This window comes from Petromyzon marinus, chromosome 51 (genome assembly GCF_048934315.1).
Source record: "Petromyzon marinus isolate PM22_M1 ecotype Great Lakes invasive population chromosome 51, UKy_Petmar_22M1.pri1.0, whole genome shotgun sequence".
NCBI lineage: Eukaryota > Metazoa > Chordata > Hyperoartia > Petromyzontiformes > Petromyzontidae > Petromyzon > Petromyzon marinus.
In genome coordinates, this window is record NC_133717.1 from 6053164 (window position 1) to 6077381 (window position 24218).

At 49.5% G+C, this 24218-nt stretch overlaps 1 protein-coding gene across 1 annotated transcript in view; it reads right to left on the reverse strand.

Annotated features, from left to right (window-relative positions):
* Nucleotides 1-24218, reverse strand: part of LOC116953354 (runt-related transcription factor 1-like) — a 54380-nt gene that overhangs the window by 25150 nt on the left and 5012 nt on the right. Inside the window, exons 2-3 of the mRNA XM_032973489.2 lie at nucleotides 19671-19827; nucleotides 7857-7961 (exon numbers count right to left, since the gene is read on the reverse strand). Coding sequence (XP_032829380.1) covers nucleotides 7857-7961; nucleotides 19671-19827 — 262 coding nt within the window. The remainder of the gene's footprint in view (nucleotides 1-7856; nucleotides 7962-19670; nucleotides 19828-24218) is intronic.

Consider the following 24218-nt stretch of genomic DNA (forward strand, 5'->3'; position numbering starts at 1 on the left):
AGCTGAGTGTGCGGGTGTGGGTGAGTGTGTAGGTTTGTGGGTGAGTGTGTGTGTGTGTAACGAGGAGGGTAAGGAGGCATGGGGGAGGGGCTATAAAGGGCTGTTTATGGGGCTGGGGGCAGCCTTGACAACTCCGCATCGTGCCCTCTCCCCCCTCACCCCCCACTTTCGCCTTCAGGGCTCCGACCGAGAAGGGCTGGACCGGAGCCAAGTGTCTCGCCCGTGTACACGTGTGTGTGTGTCTGTGTGTGTCTTTGTTTTTACGTGTGTATGTCTGTGTGTATGTGTGTCTGTGTGTCTTTGTTTTTATGTGTGTGTGTCTGTGTGTGTGTCTGTGTGTGTGTCTTTGTTTTTATGTGTTTGTCTGTGGGGAGCGGTTTGAGCGGTAGTGTAGGAGTTGGAGCGGTAGTGTCGGGGTTGGAGTGGTAGTGTAGGGGTTGAAGTGGTAGTGTAGGGGTTGGAGTGGTAGTGTAGGTGTTGGAGCGGTAGTGTAGGAGTTGGAGCGGTAGTGTCGGGGTTGGAGTGGTAGTGTAGGGGTTGGAGTGGTAGTGTAAGGGTTGGAGCGATGGTGTAGGTGTTGGAGCGGTAGTGTAGGGGTTGGAGCGGTAGTGTAGGGGTTGGAGCGGTAGTGTAGGGGTTGGAGTGGTAGTGTAGTGGTTGGAGAGGTAGTGTAGGGGTTGGAGTGGTAGTGTAGGGGTTGGAGTGGTAGTGTAGGGGTTGGAGCGGTAGTGTAGGGGTTGGAGTGGTAGTGTAGTGGTTGGAGTGGTAGTGTAGGGGTTGGAGTGGTAGTGTAGGGGTTGGAGTGGTAGTGTAGGGATTGGAGCGGTAGTGTAGGGGTTGGAGTGGTAGTGTAGGGGTTGGAGTGGTAGTGTAGGGGTTGGAGTGGTAGTGTAGGGGTTGGAGCGGTGGTGTAGGGGTTGGAGTGGTAGTGTAGGGGTTGGAGCGGTAGTGTAGGGGTTGGAGTGATAGTGTAGGGGTTGGAGCGGTAGTGTAGGGGTTGGAGTGGTAGTGTAGGGGTTGGAGTGGTAGTGTAGGGGTTAGAGTGGTAGTGTAGGGGTTGGAGTGGTAGTGTAGTGGTTGGAGTGGTAGTGTAGGGGTTGGAGTGGTAGTGTAGGGGTTGGAGTGGTAGTGTAGGGATTGGAGCGGTAGTGTAGGGGTTGGAGTGGTAGTGTAGGGGTTGGAGTGGTAGTGTAGGGGTTGGAGTGGTAGTGTAGGGGTTGGAGCGGTGGTGTAGGGGTTGGAGTGGTAGTGTAGGGGTTGGAGCGGTAGTGTAGGGGTTGGAGTGATAGTGTAGGGGTTGGAGCGGTAGTGTAGGGGTTGGAGTGGTAGTGTAGGGGTTGGAGTGGTAGTGTAGGGGTTGGAGTGGTAGTGTAGTGGTTGGAGTGGTAGTGTAGGGGTTGGAGCGGTGGTGTAGGGGTTGGAGCGGTAGTGTAGGGGTTGGAGCGGTAGTGTAGTGGTTGGAGCGGTGGTGTAGGGGTTGGAGCGGTAGTGTAGTGGTTGGAGCGGTGGTGTAGGGGTTGGAGCAGTAGTGTAGGTGTTGGAGCGGTAGTGTAAGGGTTGGAGCGGTAGTGTAGGGGTTGGAGCGGTGGTGTAGGGGTTGGAGTGGTAGTGTAGGGGTTGGAGTGGTAGTGTAGAGGTTGGAGTGGTAGTGTAGGGGTTGGAGTGGTAGTGTAGTGGTTGGAGCGGTAGTGTAGGGGTTGGATGGGTAGTGTAGGGGTTGGAGTAGTAGTGTAGGGGTTGGAGCGGTCGTGTAGGTGTTGGAGCGGTGGTGTAGGGGTTGGAGCGGTAGTGTCTGGGTTGGAGTGGTAGTGTAGGGGTTGGAGCGGTAGTGTAGGTGTTGGAGCGGTAGTGTAGGGGTTGGAGTGGTAGTGTAGGGGTTGGAGTGGTAGTGTAGGGGTTGGATGGGTAGTGTAGAGGTTGGAGTGGTAGTGTAGGGGTTGGAGTGGTAGTGTAGGGGTTGGAGTGGTAGTGTAGGGGTTGGAGTGGTAATGTAGGGGTTGGAGTCATAGTGTAGGGGTTGGAGCGGTAGTGTAGGGGTTGGAGTGGTAGTGTAGGGGTTGTAGCGGTAGTGTAGGGGTTGGAGCGGTGGTGTAGGGGTTGGAGCAGTAGTGTAGTGGTTGGAGTGGTAGTGTAGTGGTTGGAGTGGTAGTGTAGGGGTTGGAGCGGTGGTGTAGGGGTTGGAGCGGTAGTGTAGGTGTTGGAGCGGTAGTGTAAGGGTTGGAGCGGTAGTGTAGGGGTTGGAGCGGTGGTGTAGGGGTTGGGGCGGTAGTGTAGGGGTTGGAGCGGTAGTGTAGGGGTTGGAGCGGTGGTGTAGGGGTTGGAGTGGTAATGTAGGGGTTGGAGCGGTGGTGTAGGGGTTGGAGTGGTAGTGTAGGGGTTGGAGCGGTGGTGTAGGGGTTGGAGCGGTGGTGTAGGGGATGGAGTGGTAGTGTAGGGGTTTTCGCGCTATAAACCAGGCTACCCGGGTTCGATTCCCGCTCACGGTTGACACCAGTGACGATCATATGAACCTGTCCTGCGTCTCCCCAAGGTCCAGGGGCGGAGCCAGGATATTGACATTGGGGGGGGGGGCTGACTTCAATATTCTGAGATATCCAGTGTTCATGTTTTCCAATGGGCGCCACAAATGTATAAAACAAACTTTATTGGATTTGAACGCGGAGTTTATTAATATGTCGGAGTCACTGATTTGGCTAATAAGTTCGATACGTTCTAAAGGCTGCCGCTCAAGCAGCCTGCAGGGCAGCACAAGGTGGCAGCCTGCGGCATTTTGCATTAGCCAGATATCCGGTTATCCCGATTACCGACTTTCCCAAAATTTCAGGGGGGACTGAGCCCCCCCACCCAGCCCCCCCTGTGGCTCCGCCCCTCCCTAGGTCGATTCAGCCTAAAAAAATACCTCGTGATTAGATTTTTGCGAGGCCTGGCGAGATCGGTGCCCTCTGGGTGATTTGTTCGCGTGTTGAGGACGATGGTGATGATGAAGGTGATATTGGTGGTGATGATGAAGGTGATATTGGTGGTGATGATGAAGGTGATATTGATGGTGATGATGTTGATGATATTGGTGGTGATGATGAAGGTGATATTGGTGATGATGAAGGTGATATTGGTGGTGATGATGAAGGTGATATTGGTGGTGATGATGAAGGTGATATTGGTGATGATGAAGGTGATATTGATGGTGATGATGTTGATGATATTGATGGTGATGAAGAAAGTGATATTGGTGGTGATGATGAAGGTGATATTGGTGGTGATGATGAAGGTGATATTGATGGTGATGATGAAGGTGATATTGATGGTGATGATGTTGATGATATTGATGGTGATGATGTTGATGATATTGGTGGTGATGATGAAGGTGATATTGATGGTGATGATGTTGATGATATTGATGATATTGAAAGTGATGATGTTGATGATATTAGTGGTGATGATGAAGGTGACATTGATGGTGATAATGAAAGTGATATTGATGATGATGATGTTGATGATATTGATGGTGATGATGTTGATGATATTGATGGTGATGATGTTGATGATATTGGTGGTGATGATGAAGGTGATATTGATGGTGATGATGTTGATGATATTGATGATATTGATGGTGATGATGTTGATGATATTGATGGTGATAATGAAAGTGATATTGATGATGATGATGATGTTGATGATATTGATGGTGATGATGTTGATGACATTGATGATGTTGATTATATTGGTGGTGATGATGAAGGTGATATTGATGGTGATGATGTTGATGATATTGGTTGTGATGGTGAAGGTTATATTGGTGGTGGTGATGATGAAGGTGCTATTAGTGGTGATGATGTTGCTGATGAGATGGATGGTGGTGATGAAGGTGATATTGATGGTGATGATGTTCATGATGATATTGATGGTGATGATGTTGATGATGATATTGATGGTGATGATGAAGGTGATATTGATGGTGATGATGTTGATACTGATGTTCAAGCTGTTGTTGATCATCATGACGATGTTGATTATGCTCATGACGATATAGGCGATGTTAATGATGATGCTGATGCTGATTATGATGTTGATTATTGATGATGATGACGTCAATGACGATGCTGATAATTTGTTGCTGATTAAAAACGCACTAAATCACGTTTGCCAAGCAAGCAAAGGTCGAAGGTCCCAGAACGCCAAGCAGTCGGTCAGCAACAAACAGCACTACTATGAAAGTTGTAATAGACGCGAGTGTAACAAGCTTTCCTTGAATGGGAGCAAAAGTTGAATTTTTTAATGATGATGATGATATTGCCAATAAAGATTTTGGTGATGACGATGTTGATGTTGATGTTGGTGATGTTGATGTTGGTGATGTCGATGGTGTTGATGTTTGTAGGGGTCGCAGAGACGCGGCAGGCAGAAGCTGCCACCACACAGGCGCCGTTTGAGAGTCCCCTAAAAGGCGCTTTGTGCCGGGGGGGGGGGGGCGGGGGGGACCTCCCAGACGAAGGCGGAGCACGTGGGGAAGTCGCGGCTCCACGCTCCCGCCGTGCTCTGTCAGTGTGTGTGTCTCAGTGTGTGTGTGTGTTAGTGTGTGTGTGTGTGTCTCAGTGTGTGTGTGTGTCAGTGTGTGTGTGTCTCAGTGTGTGTGTGTCTCAGTGTGTGTGTCAGTGTGTGTGTGTCTCAGTGTGTGTGTGTGTCAGTGTGTGTGTGTGTCTCAGTGTGTGTGTGTGTCAGTGTGTGTGTGTCTCAGTGTGTGTGTGTGTCTCAGTGTGTGTGTGTCTCAGTGTGTGTGTCAGTGTGTGTGTGTGTCTCAGTGTGTCTCAGTGTGTGTGTGTGTCTCAGTGTGTGTGTGTGTGTCTCAGTGTGTGTGTGTCAGTGTGTGTGTCTCAGTGTGTGTGTGTGTGTGTCTCAGTGTGTGTGTGTCTCAGTGTGTGTGTGTGTCTCAGTGTGTGTGTGTCAGTGTGTTTGTGTGTCTCAGTGTGTGTGTGTCTCAGTGTGTGTGTGTCTCAGTGTGTGTGTGTCTCAGTGTGTGTGTGTCTCAGTGTGTGTGTGTCTCAGTGTGTGTGTGTCTCAGTGTGTGTGTGTCTCAGTGTGTGTTTGTCTCAGTGTGTGTGTGTCTCAGTGTGTGTGTCAGTGTGTGTGTGTGTCTCAGTGTGTGTGTGTGTCAGTGTGTGTGTGTGTCTCAGTGTGTGTGTGTGTCTCAGTGTGTGTGTGTGTCAGTGTGTGTGTGTGTCTCAGTGTGTGTGTGTGTCTCAGTGTGTGTGTGTGTCTCAGTGTGTGTGTGTCTCAGTGTGTGTGTGTCTCAGTATGTGTGTGTCTCAGTGTGTGTGTCTCAGTGTGTGGGGAGCGATAGTGTAGCGGTTAGCACGCTGCGCTATGGACCCGGCGACACGGGTTCGATTCCCGCTCTTGGCCAACACCAGTGACGATTATCAAAACCGGTCCCGGGCCTCCCCTAGGTCGACTCAACCTTAAATGAGTACCTGGTGCAGTGTGTAAACATTGCCACTGGGGAGACTAAGGCGGTCGGGCGTGGTGCTGGCCACCCACCCCCTCGTGTACCGTTCCGGCCTTCATAGGTGCTCGCTAACAGCACTTGCCCCTACAGTCTGTTAAGGCTATAAGGGGGATCTTTGTCTTTGTCTTTGTCTTTGTCTCAGTGTGTGTGTATGTCTGTCTGTCTCAGTGTGTGTGTGTGTCTCTGTCAGTCTCAGTGGCTATTAGTCTCAGTGTCAGTGTCTGTCTGTGTCATTGTCTCACTGTCTATCTCAGTGTCTGTGTGTCCATTTCTCTCAGTATCTATCTGTGTGTGTGTGTGTCTGTTGGGAGCGGTAGTGTAACGGTTTGCGCGATGCGCTACGAACCTGGCGACCCAAATTCAATGCGGCCAACACCAGTGACGATTATCTGAACCGGTCATGGCCCTCCAACCTCAAACGAGTACCTGGTGTGTAAATATCGCCGCTGGCAAGACACTCTCGTGTGACGTGCTGGGGGATGTTTGTCTGTCCCCGTGTGTGTAGGTATGTCAACGTATTCTTGGTTCTTTCAATAAAGTCACGTAGAAGGGAAATAAGAAAAATATTACAATAAAATTCTCACGAAGTTTCGATTGCAACACAAGCAATCATCATCAGGTGTGAAAACCACAGCAATACATTTTTGAAAAATGTTATTTTTGAATTTTTTTCACCTGATGACGATTGCTTGTGTTGTTTTTTAAATTATTTTACTATTTCCCTTCTACGTAACTTTACCGAAAAAAACAAGAATATGAATCCCTGCAGTCGCGGAAGCTTTAAAACGAAATTTAGCATGTCAACGTGGTTGTTTCATCGTGGGGAACGGTACTGTAGTGCACTCACTGCCAACATCAGTGACAAATGAATCATTTGGCGGGTCCTCGGGGTCCCACAAAAATCAGGTCAACAATAATTATTATTTTTCAGTCCGCCCACTCGTGACCCCGACAGCAACGCGCCGCCCGCCCAGACTCGCGCCAACAAGCGCCAGCAGCAGCAGGCGGCGGCGATCAACACGACGGGCGCCACCCCCACCGGCCAAACGCGAGCCCCGGGGGGCGTCCGACGCAGTCGCGCACGGCGACGACGACGACGCCCTCCGGTCAGCCGTCGATCCTCGGCTTCTTTGCCAAGGCGAGCCCCGCCCCGCCCCCAGGCAGTGAATTTAACGTGTTTATGTAATTTTTCAACTTTTTACAAAACTTAGTGCCCCGAGTAGCTCTCGACGAGGCCAATCGATTGACCGCTAGAGTTTTGTTGTTGTCGGTAAGGCGGCGAGACTCGTGTCGCTACGAGGTTTTTCCCACCCCGGGGCAGTGATGGGACCCCGGGGTCCCGCCAATTTGCTTCAAATATTTGAACCAGGGTAGCAGCACGCCAGCCGCCTCCCGAGTGGTGATGTTTAGGCACCGCACAAGGCAATAATTTAAGACGGCGTCGAGACCGTGGGGAGTTTCGGATAGTCATCACTCGTGGCAAGAATCGAACTCGGGTCGCCGGGTTCATGCGCTAACAACTGCGCCACCTCCGATTAGCACGGTTGGCTACGTACGCTACGAAAGCAGGTTAACATACATACATACATGCAAGCACAAACTCGCGCAACCAGCGTAACCACACATACGTAAGCACATAAAGACAAACAACACGTAACCACAACACGTAACCACACAAAAACAAGTTCCCCCGTATAGCCTGTAACAGACTGTAGGGGCAAGTGCTGTTAGCGAGCACCTATGGAGGCCGGAACGGTACACGAGGAGTTTGGTGGCCAGCACCACGCCCGACCGCCTTTGTCTCCCCAGTGGCGATGTTTGCACATCGCACCGGGTACTAATTTGAGGCTGAGTCGACCTAGGGGAGGCCCAGGACCAGTTCAGACAATCGTCACCTGGTGTTGGCCGTGAGCGGGAATCGAACTCGGGTCGCCGGGTTCATAGCGCAGCGTAGCGCTAACCGCTACACCACCGCTCCAAACAAAAAACAAAGATCCCCCATATAGCCTTAACAGACTGTAGGGGCAAGTGCTGTTAGCGAGCACCTATGGAGGCCGAAACGGTACACGAGGAGTTTGGTGGCCAGCACCACGCCCGACCGCCTTTGTCTCCCCAGTGGCGATGTTTGCACATCGCACCGGGTACTAATTTGAGGCTGAGTCGACCTAGGGGAGGCCCAGGACCAGTTCAGACAATCGTCACCTGGTGTTGGCCGTGAGCGGGAATCGAACTCGGGTCGCCGGGTTCATAGCGCAGCGTGGCGCTAACCGCTACACCACCGCTCCCCACACACACGTACACACACACACGTGACGGCACACACGCATGACCACACACGTGGTACTTGACTCACGTCTGGGCTCGCGAGGCCCGTCCACTGTGACCTTGATGGCGCGGTGGTAGGTGGCGACTTGTGGGGGGCTTGTGAACACCGTGATGGTCAGCGTGAAGCTTTTACCTGCAGCGGGCACGGGAGAGGGGAGGGGGGGGGGGCACGCAGGGGTGGGGTAGGAGGGGGAGTTCAAGGCTCAAGATGAATTTGGGTTACCAGGTGAGAGCTCTAGGGCCCCAAGATGGCAGGGTAGAGGAGTCTCATTTGCAAGAGCGACCTGGGTTACTGAAATGGCAAAGCAAAAACAGAGTAGAAAAATAATAACCAGATAGTGATCAGGGCAGAGACAGACAGATAGAGATCAGGGCAGAGACAACCAGATAGAGATCAGGGCAGAGACAACCAGATAGAGATGAGGGCAGAGACAACCAGATAGAGATCAGGGCAGAGACAACCAGATAGAGATGAGGGCAGAGACAACCAGATAGAGATGAGGGCAGAGACAGACAGATAGAGATCAGAGCAGAGACAGACAGATAGAGATCAGGGCAGAGACAGTCAGGTAGAGATCAGGGCAGAGACAGACAGACAGAGATCCGGGTAGAGACAGACAGATAGAGATCAGAGCAGAGACAGACAGATAGAGATCAGGGCAGAGACAGACAGACAGAGATCAGGGCATAGACAGACAGATAGAGATGAGAGTAGAGACAGACAGATAGAGATCAGGGCAGAGACAGACAAATAGAGATCAGAGCAGAGAAAGACAGATAGAGATTAGGGCAGAGACAGACAGATAGAGAGCAGAGCAGAGACAGACAAAGAGAGATCAGATCAGAGACAGACAGATAGAGATCAGGGCAGAGACAGACAGATAGAGATCAGAGCAGAGACAGACAGATAGAGATCAGGACAGAGACAGACAAATAGAGATCAGAGCAGAGAAAGACAGATAGAGATTAGGGCAGAGACAGACAGATAGAGATCAGGACAGAGACAGACAAATAGAGATCAGAGCAGAAACAGACAGATAGAGATCAGGGCAGAGACAGACAGATAGAGATCAGGGCAGAGACAGACAGATAGAGATCAGAGCAGAGACAACCAGATAGAGATCAGGGCAGAGACAGACAGATAGAGATCAGAGCAGAGACAGACAGATAGAGATCAGGGCAGAGACAGACAGATAGAGATCAGGGCAGAGAAAGACAGATAGAGATCAGGGCAGAGACAGCCAGATAGAGATCAGGGCAGAGACAGACAGATAGAGATCAGAGCAGAGAAAGACAGATAGAGATCAGGGCAGAGACAGACAGTTAGAGATCAGGGCAGAGACAGACAGATAGAGATCAGAGCAGAGACAGCCAGATAGAGATCAGGGCAGAGACAGACAGACAGAGATCAGAGCAGAGACAGACAGATAGAGATCAGAGTAGAGACAGACAGATGGAGATCAGAGCATAGACAACCAGATAGAGATCAGAGCAGAGACAACCAGATAGAGATCAGGGTAGAGACAGACAGAGATCAGAGCAGAGACAGACAGATAGAGATCAGAGTAGAGACAGACAGATAGAGATCAAAGTAGAGACAGATAGAGATCAGAGCAGAGACAACCAGATAGAGATCAGAGCAGAGACAGACAGATAGAGATCAGAGCAGAGACAACCAGAAAGAGATCAGAGCAGAGACAGACAGACAGAGATCAGAGCACAGACAGACAGACAGAGATCAGAGTAGAGACAGACAGATGGAGAACAGAGCAGAGACAACCAGATAGAGATCAGAGCAGAGACAACCAGATAGAGATCAGGGCAGAGACAGACAGATAGAGATCAGGGTAGAGACAGACAGAGATCAGAGCAGAGACAGACAGATAGAGATCAGAGTAAAGACAGACAGATAGAGATCAAAGTAGATACAGATAGAGATCAGAGCAGAGACAACCAGATAGAGGTCAGGGCAGAGACAGACAGATAGAGATCAGGGTAGAGACAGACAGAGATCAGAGCAGAGACAGGCAGATAGAGATCAGAGCAGAGACAGACAGATAGAGATCAGAGCAGAGACAACCAGATAGAGATCAGAGCAGAGACAGACAGATAGAGATCAGGGCAGAGACAGACAGATAGAGATCAGGGTAGAGACAGACAGAGATCAGAGCAGAGACAGACAGATAGAGATCACAGCAGAGACAGACAGATAGAGATCAGAGCAGAGACAGACAGATAGAGATCAGGGCAGAGACAGACAGATAGAGATCAGAGACAGAGACAGACAGATAGAGATCAGGGCAGAGACAGACAGATAGAGATCAGGGTAGAGACAGAGATCAGAGTAGAGACAACCAGATAGAGATCAGGGCAGAGACAGACAGATAGAGATCAGAGCAGAGACAACCAGATAGAGATTAGGGCAGAGACAACCAGATAGAGATCAGGGCAGATACAGTCAGTTAGAGATCAGGGCAGAGACAACCAGTTATAAATCAGAGCAGAGACAACCAGATAGAGATCAGAGCAGAGACAACCAGATAGAGATCAGAGCAGAGACAACCAGATAGAGATCAGAGCAGAGACAGACAGATAGAGATCAGAGTAGAGACAGTCAGATAGAGATCAGGGCAGAGACAAACAGATAGAGATCAGAGTAGAGACAGACAGATAGAGATCAGAGTAGAGACAGTCAGATAGAGATCAGAGCAGAGACAACCAGATAGAGATCAGAACAGAGACAACCAGATAGAGATCAGGGCAGAGACAGACAGATAGATATCAGGGCAGAGACAGACAGATATCAGAGCAGAGACAGACAGATAGAGATCAGAATAGAGACAGACAGATAGAGATCAGGGCAGAAACAGTCAGATAGAGATCAGAGCAGAGACAGACAGATAGAGATCAGGGCAGAGACAGACAGATAGAGATCAGAGACAGAGACAGACAGATAGATATCAGGGCAGAGACAGACAGACAGAGATCAGGGCAGAGACAGACAGACAGAGATCAGAGTAGAGACAACCAGATAGAGAGCAGAGCAGAGACAGACAGATAGAGATCAGTAGAGACAGTCAGATAGAGATCAGGGCAGAGACAGACAGATAGAGATCAGAGCAGAGACAGACAGATAGAGATCAGAGTAGAGACAGACAGACAGAGATCAGGGCAGAGACAGACAGATAGAGATCAGGGCAGAGACAGCCAGATAGAGATCAGCGCAGAGACAGACAGATAGAGATCAGGGCAGAGACAGACAGATAGAGATCAGGGTAGAGACAGACAGACAGAGATCAGGGCAGAGACAGCCAGATAGAGATCAGAGTAGAGACAGTCAGATAGAGATCAGGGCAGAGACAGACAGATAAAGATCAGGGCAGAGACAGACAGATAGAGATCAGGGCAGAGACAGTCAGATAGAGATCAGGGTAGAGACAGACAGATAGAGATCAGGGTAGAGACAGACAGAGATCAGAGCAGAGACAGACAGATAGAGATCAGAGCAGAGACAGCCAGATAGAGATCAGAGCAGAGACAGACAGATAGAGATCAGGGCAGAGACAAACAGATAGAGATCAGAGACAGAGACAGACAGATAGAGATCAGGGCAGAGACAGACAGACAGAGATCAGGGCAGAGACAGACAGACAGAGATCAGAGTAGAGACCATCAGATAGAGAGCAGAGCAGAGACAGACAGATAGAGATCAGTAGAGACAGTCAGATAGAGATCAGGGCAGAGACAGACAGATAGAGATCAGAGCAGAGACAGACAGATAGAGATCAGAGTAGAGACAGACAGACAGAGATCAGGGCAGAGACAGACAGATAGAGATCAGGGCATAGACAGCCAGATAGAGATCAGCGCAGAGACAGACAGATAGAGATCAGGGCAGAGACAGACAGATAGAGATCAGGGTAGAGACAGACAGACAGAGATCAGGGCAGAGACAGCCAGATAGAGATCAGAGTAGAGACAGTCAGATAGAGATCAGGGCAGAGACAGACAGATAAAGTTCAGGGCAGAGACAGACAGATAGAGATCAGGGCAGAGACAGACAGATAGAGATCAGAGCAGAGACAACCAGATAGAGATCAGAGCAGAGACATCCAGATAGAGATCAGAGCAGAGACAGACATATAGAAATCAGAGCAGAGACAACCAGATAGAGATCAGAGCAGAGACAACCAGATAGAGATCAGAGCAGAGACAGACAGATAGAGATCAGAGCAGAGACAGTCAGATAGAGATCAGGGCAGAGACAGACAGATAGAGATCAGGGCAGAGACAACCAGATAGAGATCAGGGCAGAGACAGACAGGTAGAGATCAGGGCAGAGACAGACAGACAGAGATCAGAGTAGAGACAACCAGATAGAGATCAGGGCAGAGACAGACAGATAGAGATCAGAGCAGAGACAACCAGATAGAGATCAGAGCAGAGACAACCAGATAGAGATCAGAGCAGAGACAGACAGATAGAGATCAGAGCAGAGACAACCAGATAGAGAGCAGAGCAGAGACAACCCCGTATAGCCAAAGATACTTCTGGGACAAGTGCTGTTAGCGAGTAGCACCTATGAAGGCCGGCGCAGCACATGAAGGGGTGGGTGGCTAGCGCCAGGCCCGACCGCCTTAATCTCCCTAGTGGCGATGTTTACAGACCCGCACCAGGTACACATTCAGTTTCAGTTTATTTATTTTGGTATACCCCTGTGAGCCATTCGGCTCTTGAATCGGGTGCAACCACAACAAACAAAAAAACAAAAACACGAACAAGAAAAACATCTTAAAGTGACTATGTGACTGTGCAAACAGAAAATCCATGAAAAGAAACAGCAAAATATTCCTGAAAAAAGCACCGTACACCAACGCTGTGTGCAAAACATCCCAGTGGGATGCAAGTCAAACAACAAAACAACAACCACAAGAAAACTTAGATTAAGGCCATCAGTCTAACTCCGTACTACAACAAAACAGACATATCCAAACCAAAAAATGTTTTCTAAATCACCAAAAAAATAAAGCCATAATTGCAACGTAACAGTGATCACAGGAACTGTGACCGAATTTTTACAATAAACTACATAAATAACATGTAACACCAAATCCTAGAGCCATAGCTGGCTGCATGAGTCACTCCACAAACAACAGAAGCATCCGTCGGAGTTTCAAATTTTTAAATGCACCTTTAAGATCAGCACTCTAAATCAAAATACAGATAATACTTTGCAGCGTCATCCGGAGCGAAATATGTTATTTTATTTTATGCCAATGAATAGCAGTGGTAGCTAGGGGTGTACAACTCCTCTAGAGCAGTTTTGAGAGAAGATCCCATTTGTAGCGATTCAAGTTGCAGTTTATTGGCAATAGCATTCCAGACCCTGGGAGCATCAATAGCAAAGGCCCTTTCTCCAGTTTTTGTACGGCAATAGGGAATGTGAAGCTGGTAAATGAGTGAAGACCTGAGGTCAAATTTGTTCTTTGAAACAGAGAGGAGATCCAGTAGGTAGTCTGCGGATTTTGTTTGTAAATACATCGTGAATAAATTAGATCTGGTGCACAAGCCGTCGAACATTAAGAGATGTTAAGTTTGACCCAATGTAGAGATCACAGTGGTGAGTCCTATATTGGCAGTTCAATGTAAATCTTAAGGCCGAGTGATAGATGGAATCAAGGTTCTTCAGTACAGTACTTGGGGCTGACTTATACACGATGTCACAGTAGTCAAGTAGAGGCAGTATGGTAGCTTTTATCAATTCCAAACGGAACATTGGGGGGAAGCAGTGCTTGTGTCGATACAGAAATCCAATTTTTTTTGTCTTTTTACCAATATAATCAATGTGATCTTCAATATTCAGTTTTGAATCCAGGATGACCCCAAGATACTTATAGATCTTGACATGCTCTATTTGATAATTATTTCAGGAATGTAATTGGGGAAAAATAACTTCCTGCTTTAGTCCTGGTGAGAAGCATAGCACATTGGTTTTGGAGGTATTCAGGACTAGTTTAAAAGCAACTAGCTGATGTTGTAGTTTGTCGAAATCACCCTGGAGCTTAGCAATCACGTCATCCGGAGAGCGGGCAGCAGTAATCAGTATCGTGTCATCTACAAAAAAATTTACCCTGGAATGATCCAGGTCAGTGCCCAAGTCATTGACATAAAGAGAGAACAAGAGGGGGCCGAGGATGGAACCCTGTGGAACCCCTTTTGTTATCTTTACACTGTTAACACTCCATCTGTGAATACAGTTTGGGTGCGAGAAAAGAGGTAATTTTTTACCATTTTACTGCGTTTTCGGAAAAACCGAGGCAACTTAGTTTCCTAAGCAGGGTGTTGTGGTCTACTGTATCAAAAGCTTTGGACAGCTCTAGAAAAAGACAGGCACAGTACTGCTTATTACATTTGAGGCTGATTCGACCTAGGGGAGGGCCCAGACTTGGTTCAGATAATCGTCACTGGTGTTGGTGGCCGTGGTCAGGACTCGAACTCAAGACACACAGACACTGGTACTGACGTTGGCGAAGAACAGGAATCGACTCATTGGTTTTTTCGGTAAAGTCACGTATGTAGAAATACCATAAAATTATATTAAAATCAATCAATCACGACGTTTCGACCCCAACACAAGCGATCTTCATCAGGTGTAAAAAACAAATAGCGAGGTAGCACATAGGGTGACATCAACGCAACACATAGAGAGCGTTAAACTGCACGGAGGTAAATACAACAAGATGATGAGAGACGAGAATTCAACAAACCTAAGAAAAAAATACGTGATGCAAAACCAGTCAGGCCAACAACACAGTTAGACACTTGCCTGGCGGACCAAGAAGATCGCTTGTGTTGCGGTCGAAACGTCGCGATTGATTTATTTCAATATAATTTTACGGTATTTCTACATACGTGACTTTACCGAAAAAAAAAACCAATGAGTAATTTACGCAGTCACGAAAGCTTTAATTCTTTATTAACACACTTCTACGGGGACGTTACCTTTGCAATTCTGTCCTAAACTTATTGTGCCCCTTGCTTTCTCCCCCCTCCTCTGCTACCATGTCGCTTGCTCTCTTCGGCCTCTCCCTCTCCCGCATCATCTACTCTTCGGCCCCTCCCCCCACCTCTACTGCTTATTTTAAGCCTCTGTCTGTTCATCCCGCCGGCCCGCTTTTCTTGCTTCTCTGTCTGTCTTTCCCTGTATATGTATTTCTGCTGACTTGTACCTCGTATTTGTTCACTCTGTCTATGCTGGTATGTTCAGTCGAGAGGATGAACACGAAATTTAGCACTCTTCTGAAATTCGTGGTCCGCCAGGCAATTGTCTAACTGTGTTTTTGGCCTGACTGGTTTTGCATCACATGATTTTTTCTTAGGTTTGTTGAATTCTCGTCTCTCATCTTCTTGTTGTATTTACCTCCGTGCAGTTTGGCGCTCTCTATGTGTTGCGTTGATGTCACCCTATATGCTCCTTCGTGATTTGTTTTTTTACACCTGATGAAGATCGCTTGTGATGCGGTCGAAACGTCGTGACCGATTTATTTGAACATAATTTTATGGTATTTCTACATACGTGACTTTACCGAAGAAAAAAAACCAATGAGTAATTTACGCAGTCACGAAAGCTTGAATTTTTGTTATTAACAGGAATCGAATTTGGGTGGCCGGGTTCTTAGCGCGGCGCGCTAACCGCTGCGCCACCGCTCCCACGGAGAAACGCACACGTACACGTACACACACACACACACATTGACGCTGACGTTGCCCGTGGCCCGGAATCGAATTCGTGTGGGCCGTCGGTTGAAGTCCCGCGCCACCACCCACCCGGGGCGGCGGCAGCAGCAGCAGCAGCAGCTGCAGCCAAAACCACAATCACCGCAGAGCACGTGTGTGCCGCACTTACAGACGCCGCAGCCCGCGAACCGCATCGCCACATAACCGCGCCGGAGCGGATCAGAGGAACTTCTCAAAACCACAGAGAGGGGGGCCATCCTCACCCTCTCATCTCCCCCCCCCACCCACCCGCACGCGACTCACCCGGCACACTCTGCCAGTCTGCTCACCCACAAAGAACAGGTCCCTGCAGGGTGGGCTGGTAGGAACATTGGAATTTTGCGCAATTTTATTTTTACACCCCAACAGCACGAGATTTCACTTCGTTAGTTAAAAAGTATTGAAAGGGGACGGACGGACGGACACATTAATCTATTGCAGGCTGGTACACTCAGTTTACAACTTCGTTCCTACCAGTATAAAGGTTGCCCGTGTCGCCTTAACAGACTGTTGGTTACATTTTTTTGTTAAAGTCACCACGTAGGAGGGAAGCAATAAAATAATGATAAAAAATATAAAACAATAAAATTTTCACGACGTTTCGACTGCAGCACAAGCAATCATCATCAGGTGTGAAAACCACAGCAAGAAAATTTGAAAAAGTGGCGGTTTTTAAAAATTATTATTATTAAATTGTTTCCCTTCTACGTGGTGACTTTACCGAAAGAACCAAGAATATGAGACTGTTGGTTGGTGCACGTGCTGTTAGCGAGTAGCGCACATCTGTGAAAGCCGGCAGGGCACACGAGGAGATGGGGTGGCCAGCAACACGCCACCCGCCTTTGTCTCCCCCAAGGGACGATGTTTACACACCGCACCAGGTACTCATTTGAGGCTGAGTCTGCCTACGGGAATCCCAGGACCGTGACAGGTGTCGCCGGCTACTCGCAGCGCACTGCGGTAACCGCTCCCCACATGCTCACCCCCAAAAGACAAACATCCCCCGTGTAACCTTAGCAGACTGTTGGCACAAAGTGCTTTAAGCGAGCACCTATGAAGGCCGGCACGCTACGCGAGGCGGTGGCTGGCCGACGACACGCACGGCCGCCTTTTTCTCCCGAGTCGCGATGTTTAAACACTCCACCAGGTACTCATTTGAGGCCGAGGCGACCTAGGAGAGGCGCGGGACCGGTTCCGATGATCGCCACCGATGTTGGCCGTGAGCGGGAATCGAACCCGGTGATGCAGCGTGCTGACCGCTGCACTTATATCTTCTCCACGTGCTCACGGACACGCGCACTCGCACACGCGGACCCTACTACACCCCCTGTGGAGTAGTAGGGTCCGCTACACAGGCGGTGTCACGAACCCTCTTGCCGTACCCGACTGGCGTAGCTCGGATGGCATGCGAGTTCGGAAGGTTGGGAAATCTCTCGACGCGATCCATCATCATCATGATCATCATCCTCGCCAACCTACAATTTATTGTCTCGTTCGGTCTCCGTACGCTAGATTTGTTCACGTCAATAAACCCTCTCTCTGTGTCTCTCTGTGTGTCTCTGTGTGTCTCTGTGTCTCTCTGTGTCTCTGTGTTGTTGTCTCTCTGTGTCTCTCTGTTGTTGTCTCTCTGTGTCTCTCTGTGTCTCTGTGTCTCTCTGTGTCTCTCTGTGTTGTTGTCTCTCTGTGTCTCTGTGTTGTTGTGTCTCTGTGTCTCTGTGTCTCTGTCTCTCTGTGTTGTTGTCTCTCTGTGTTGTTGTCTCTCTGTGTCTCTGTGTTGTTGTTTCTCTGTGTTGTTGTCTCTCTGTGTCTCTGTGTTGTTGTGTCTCTGTGTCTCTGTGTCTCTGTGTCTCTGTCTCTCTGTGTTGTTGTCTCTCTGTGTTGTTGTCTCTCTGTGTCTCTGTGTTGTTGTGTCTCTGTGTCTCTGTGTCTCTGTGTTGTTGTCTCTCTGTGTCTCTGTGTCTCTGTGTCTCTGTGTTGTTGTCTCTCTGTGTCTCTGTGTTGTTGTCTCTCTGTGTCTCTGTCTCTCTCCGTTGTTGTCTCTCTGTGTTGTTGTGTCTCTGTGTCTCTGTGTTGTTGTGTCTCTGTGTTGTTGTGTCTCTCTGTCTCTCTGTGTCTCTGTGTCTCTGTGCTGTTGTGTCTCTGTGTCTCTCTGTGTCTCTGTGTTGTTGTCTCTGTGTCTCTGTGTTGTTGTGTCTCTGTGTCTCTCTGTGTCTCTGTGTTGTTGTCTCTCTGTGTCTCTGTGTTGTTGTCTCTCTGTCTCTCTGTGTTATTGTCTCTCTGTGTCTCTGTGTTGTCGTCTCTCTGTGTCTCTGTTTCTCTCTGTGTCTCTGTGTCTCTCTGTGTCTCTGTGTTGTTGTCTCTCTGTGTCTCTGTGTTGTTGTCTCTCTGTGTTGTTGTCTCTCTGTGTCTCTCTGTGTCTCTGTGTTGTTGTCTCTCCGTTGTTGTGTCTCTGTGTCTCTGTGTCTCTCTGTGTCTCTGTGTTGTTGTCTCTCTGTGTTATTGTCTCTCTGTGTCTCTGTGTTGTTGTCTCTCTGTGTCTCTCTGTCTCTCTGTGTCTCTGTGTCTCTCTGTGTCTCTGTGTTGTTGTCTATCTGTGTCTCTCTGTGTCTCTGTGTTGTTGTCTCTCTGTGTCTCTGTGTCTCTCTGTGTCTCTGTGTTGTTGTCTCTCTGTGTCTCTGTGTTGTTGTCTCTCTGTCTCTCTGTGTCTCTGTGTCTCTGTGTTGTTGTCTCTCTGTGTCTCTGTGTTGTTGTCTCTCTGTGTCTCTCTGTGTCTCTGTGTTGTTGTCTCTCTGTGTCTCTGTGTTGTTGTCTCTCTGTGTCTCTGTGTCTCTCTGTGTTGTTGTCTCTCTGTGTCTCTGTGTTGTTGTCTCTCTGTGTCTCTCTGTCTCTCTGTGTCTCTTCCCACGCAACCGGAGCAACGTGCACACCTCGAGTCGCCGAGATAATTTTTTTCCCCACTTTTGGTGTTTCCTTCTGCTCAACCTCTTGCTTTCCTCTGCTCTGCTCTCTTTCCGCCTGCCGCGGTAGTGAGATGTTAACTCCCTCGCCTGATATACAGGAGGTCGTGGGTTCGATCCAGACCCTGTAGCCTGCTCTATATTTGGGGTTTGTGTGTGTGTCTCTCTCTCCTGCGTGGATTTTTCTCCGAGTCCTCCTGTTTTCCCCGCTCCACATCTAGAATATGACGAGCCACTTCGTTGAGCTCTCATTTGTGGCCAGGTCGCTTCTGGAAAAAAAGAGCTATATATAGCTCACCGTTGCCTTACTATGGTAAAATAAAAAAAATAGTTTTAGTAGCTTCCAAAGTGGTAACGTCAATAGTTGGAACACGCGGTGAGACACGTGGTGCATTGTGGTTGAACACGTGGTCGATTGAGTGGCAGGACACTTGGTAACAACACGAGACGTGCGGTGTTGAGAACGCACGCGGTGGCTGGAACCCAGTGCATCACGTGGTTCGTGAAAACCGTGGTCGGCGGAACACGCAGCGCACCACGCGATTGGTGGAGCACACAAGTGCATCTGGAACTTCTCTCGCATCGTATATAGCCAACCGTGCTAATCGGAGATTCAATCGAGATTTGAAAGCGCATATCTCCAACGGCTTGCTAATATCGGAAGGGGGAGCGTCCCAGACGGCCATAGAATGCGCAGCTGTAAGTGCGTGATGCAGTGACCGTCTTAGCTCGATGGCTAGCCAAGAGGCGCTACTGCGAGATTGACCGCTGTTAGCGTGATGGGCAATTTGTGTAACTAGAATTGTCTCGGCCTGCGGCCCCTTTACCCTGACTCCTGCGGAGAGCTTCTCGACGCTTTGCGCCTCGCCCGTTGCCCCCACTGATGTCCTGCCCCACCCAATGTGTGCAGATAATACTGACTGTTGTCCTGTTGGATCAACTTTGGGGGGGGTCCGCTTTCTATAACTTTTTGATCCAGCCTTTCTGAAAGGCTCTTGTAATCTCGTTGACTGGCAAATGGACAAACAGAACGCCGGGCTTATATATATATTAAAACATCGATTAGTTCTTTCTAGAATACCCAGTGCACCACGTGGTCGATCACACACCTCGGCCGCTCCTTCCCACGAAGCGGAGGTCGTTAAACCTCGCCACTTGATTCTTCATGACCGCAGACGCGTTGCGCAGCTCGGCCGAGTAATTCTCATCGTTCCCGGCCATGACTCCCACCAGGGTCCCGTCCGGAACGTCGCCGAGTGCCACCACCTGTGGGGCGGAGCAGACAGGGTCAAGGCGGGCAGGAACGAGCGACACAAACGCACACGCAAAGACAAATATTCCACTATAGCCTTACTCAGGCTGCAGGGGCAAGTGCTGTTAGCGAGTCGCATCTGTGAAGGCCGGCACGGCAAGCCACGTGGCGGGTGGTTAGCACCAAGGGCGGCCGCCTCTGTCTCCCGGGTCGCGATGTTTACTACACACCGCACCGGGTACTCATTTGAGGCTGAGTCGACCTAGGGGAGGCCCAGGATCGGTTCAGATAATCGGTTCAGATAATCGTCACTGGGTGTTGGCAAGTGAGCGGGAATTGAACCCCGGGTGGCCGGGTTCGTAGCTACCGCTCCCGCATCGCCACACACATACCTACGTGACTTTACCGAATAGAACCAAAGAGCCTGAAGAGACTGTCGGGGCAAGCGCTGTTCGCGGCACACGTGGTGGTGGGCCAGAACCACGCTCGGACTCCTTAAACTCCCCATTGGTGGATGTCATACACACCGCACCAGGCGCTCGGTCACGGCTGAGCCCACCTAGGGTTCGTACTTTCACCGCTGCTATTTGTCGTGAGCGGGAATCGAACTCGGGGTTCGTTCGTAGTGAAGTGCGCTAACCGCCGCCCCACCACTCCCACAATGTGTGTACACAATGTGTGCGTGAACAACGTTATGCGTCATGCATAGCTCACACAACAATGCGTACGCCTCATACATACACATCACTGCACTAACATATGCATAATACACACACACACATATATATGTAGACACACAGTCGCATGCATAATACATAGGCACTCACACATACACACACACGTACGATTTTCGCGGCTGAGAGATTGTGTTACGTGCGCGCTATCGCTATGAACCCGAGTCTCCCAAGTTCGACTCCAGTCCACGGCTATCATCAGTGGCGAGTGATATATGAACGTATGATCAGACAATGACCGACACGGCACGGAGATCCATTCATTCAGCAGTGGATTATATATAATGCATACATGCATATACACACGTTGATCGTACATATACAATACAGTATACACATGTGTACATACACACAAACACATATAAACATATGCATACAGTACACGCTTGCATGTGCAGTATACGCACGTGTGTGCACTTAAAGTACAAAGACAAAGACCCCAGTATAGCTTTAACAGACTGTTGGGGAAAGTGCAATTAGCGAGCACCTATGATGGCCGGAACGGCTCACGAGGGGATGGGTGGCCAGCACCACGCCCGACCGCCTTTGTCTCCCCAGTGGCGACGTTTACACGCCGCACCGGGTACTCATTAGAGGCTGAGTCGATCTAGGGGAGGCCCAGGACCGGTTCAGATAATCGTCACCGGTGTTGGCAGTGAGCGGGAATCGAACCCTGGTGGCTAGATTTATAGCGCAGCGCGCTAACCGCTGCACCACCGCTCCCTACGTACATACAGAGAAACGCCCATTCTCCCACACATTCACAGTTACACACACACGCGCGCACCTATACATAAACGTAAATATAAACACTCGCGCACACACACACACACATATATACACACACGCACAGTTGCACACATTCATCCGCACACTCGCAACAAAGATAAAGTTCCCCCATATATCATTTGACAGACTGTTGGGGCAAGTTGCTGTTAGCGAGCACCTATGAAGGTCGACACGGCACACGAGGTAAGCGGGAGCGGGGCACCATGCCCGACCGCCTTTGTCTCCCTAATGGCAAAGCTTACACATCACACCAGGTACACATTTAAGGCGGAGTCTATCTAGGGGAGTCCCAAGACCAATTCAGATGTTGGCCAAATGTTATTGCTCGTGAACTTGGGCCGCCGGGTTCGTAGCGTTAACCACTGCGCCACCGCTCCCCATATATAAACATACATACACGCACGCACGCAAAGATACACACATATACGCACACTTGTACACATGCATGCATGTTGAGCTTCTTTCGCACCGTACGTAGCCGAGCGTGCTCATGGGAAGTGCGATTAACACGGCTGCACAGAGATATTATACATCAAGACACTAGCACGGACATATACACATATATACATATATACACACATATATACACGCACAGTCGCGCACATGTATACATGTATACATTAAAAGACAAAGATCCCCCGTATAGGCATTACCAGGCTGTTGGGGCAAGTGCTGTCACCAAGCATGCTAACGCGTACATACAAAGATCCCCCATATAGCCTTAATAGACTGTCGGGGCAAGTGCTGTTAGCGAGCACCTATGAATGCCGGAACGGCACACGAGGGGGTGGTTGACCAGCACCACGCCCGACCGCCTTTGTCTCCCCAGTGGCAATGTTTACACACCGCAACAGGTACTCATTTGAGGCTGAGTCGACCTAGGGGAGGCCCGAGACCGGTTCAGATAATTGTCACTGGTGTTGGCCGTGATCGGGGATCGAACTCGGGTCGCCAGGTTCATAGCGCAGCGCTAATCGCTGCACTACCACTCTCGCGTACATACACACACAGTTGCACACACATACACTTGCATAATACACAAACATACACACATGTTAATTGCATGTTTTTCTCGTGGCTTCTGTTATGATGTGGCGACGGCGAGTCATTTGTAACGTGCGATGTGTTTATTGTCAAGCCACATCGCCGATAGCGAGTGTCTGATGTCAATTCTAGTGATGTTCTAGAAGAACTACAGAGCTGAGTGACTGATGTGAATTGTAGTGATGTTCTAGAAGGGATAGAGAGCTGAGTGAGCGATGTGAATTCTAGTGATGTTCTAGAAGGGCTAGAGAGCTGAGTGAGCGATGTCAATTCTAGTGATGTTCTAGAAGGGATAGAGAGCTGAGTGAGCGATGTGAATTCTAGTGATGTTCTAGAAGGGTTAGAGAGCTGAATGAGTGATGTTAATTATGGTGATGTTCTAGAAGGGATAGAGAGCTGAGTGAGCGATGTGAATTCTAGTGATGCTCTAGAAGGGATAGAGAGCTGAGTGAGTGATGTTAATTATGGTGATGTTTTATCCATCACGCACTGACCATTACGGTGAAGTATGTCGCAGTGCACTAACCACTGCGCCATTGCTCTGCGCTGTTGAACGGAACACCACGTGGCTTATTCAACAGACGCTCGATTTCACAGCCCTTTTCAAGGGGGGGGGGGGGGTGGTAATAACGTCTCGTACCAGGCTAGGTGCACGCGAGCGACCGACCCTTCATTGTGTGGCACAGTTGTGTGTATCACGAGTACGACGGCAGGCAGAATGACAGTCCTGCAACTGCTCACGCCTCACCTCTAGAGCGTAATTGGCCTACTCTTCCACGGCAAATTCGTCTACTCTGCCGCGTTGACCACACTGCTCGTGGACAGAGGTCAGGTTGAATTGCCCGCCGCGCCGGGAGATCGAATTGAACGGTGACGCCTGAAGTGCATGTCCAGTGCGCTGCTAGCCATCGCACCGCGGCCGCGTTAACGCACCGACCATGCAATCGACTGCTGGATGAAGGCCTCCCGGGTTATGTTGCCATACTTCTCCACGCCGTAAGTGAGCGGGAGCAGGTGCTGTTAGAGAAGACGAAGGGACAACAGGGTACGTGACCAGCACCAGGGCGCGACAGCCTTTGTCTAGGTACTCATTCTATCGTTGGATTGACCGATGGGAGGTTTCAGAAGAGATTCACATATCACTTCGCCACTGATGTTAACCGTGGCCGGGAGTCGAACTCTGTGTAGCTGGATTAATAGCCAAGTGTGCTCATCAATGCGCTACCGCTCCAGGTACACACATACACACGTACAGATATATAACAAAAACGATCCTCCAGACAGCATGAACAGACTTTTGGGGCAAGTGCTATTAGTGAGCAAATATGAAGGCCGGCACGGCACACGAGGTGGTTGGCGGCCAGAACCTCGCCCGGCCACTTTTGTCTCACCAGTGCTGATGTGTACATCGCTCACCAGGTATTCATGTTTAGTCGAACTACGGGAAGCCCAGGAATGGTTCAAATATTCGCCACTGTTGTTGGTCACGGGCGGCAATGGAACTCGAGTTTCCAAGTTCGCTAACCACTAAGCCACCTCTCCCCACATGTACACGCACGTACTCATGCGCACGCACGCACACTCATGCACACGCACACTCATAGACGTGCACAGGTAAACAATCGGCTGGGTTCGTGGTGCAGTACGCTAACCACTGCGCCACCGCTCCTACCTCTAATAATTATTATACATTAGCTCCGATCGTTATCGAATGTCTTATCCCAAATTCCCGGGATAAACTCTGATTATTTGATGGAGCCCCAGCTCTCCGTTGTTACTGACACCGCGCTGTTACGATAGCGAACAACCCAACACATCCAACTTAGATCCGTCCGCCA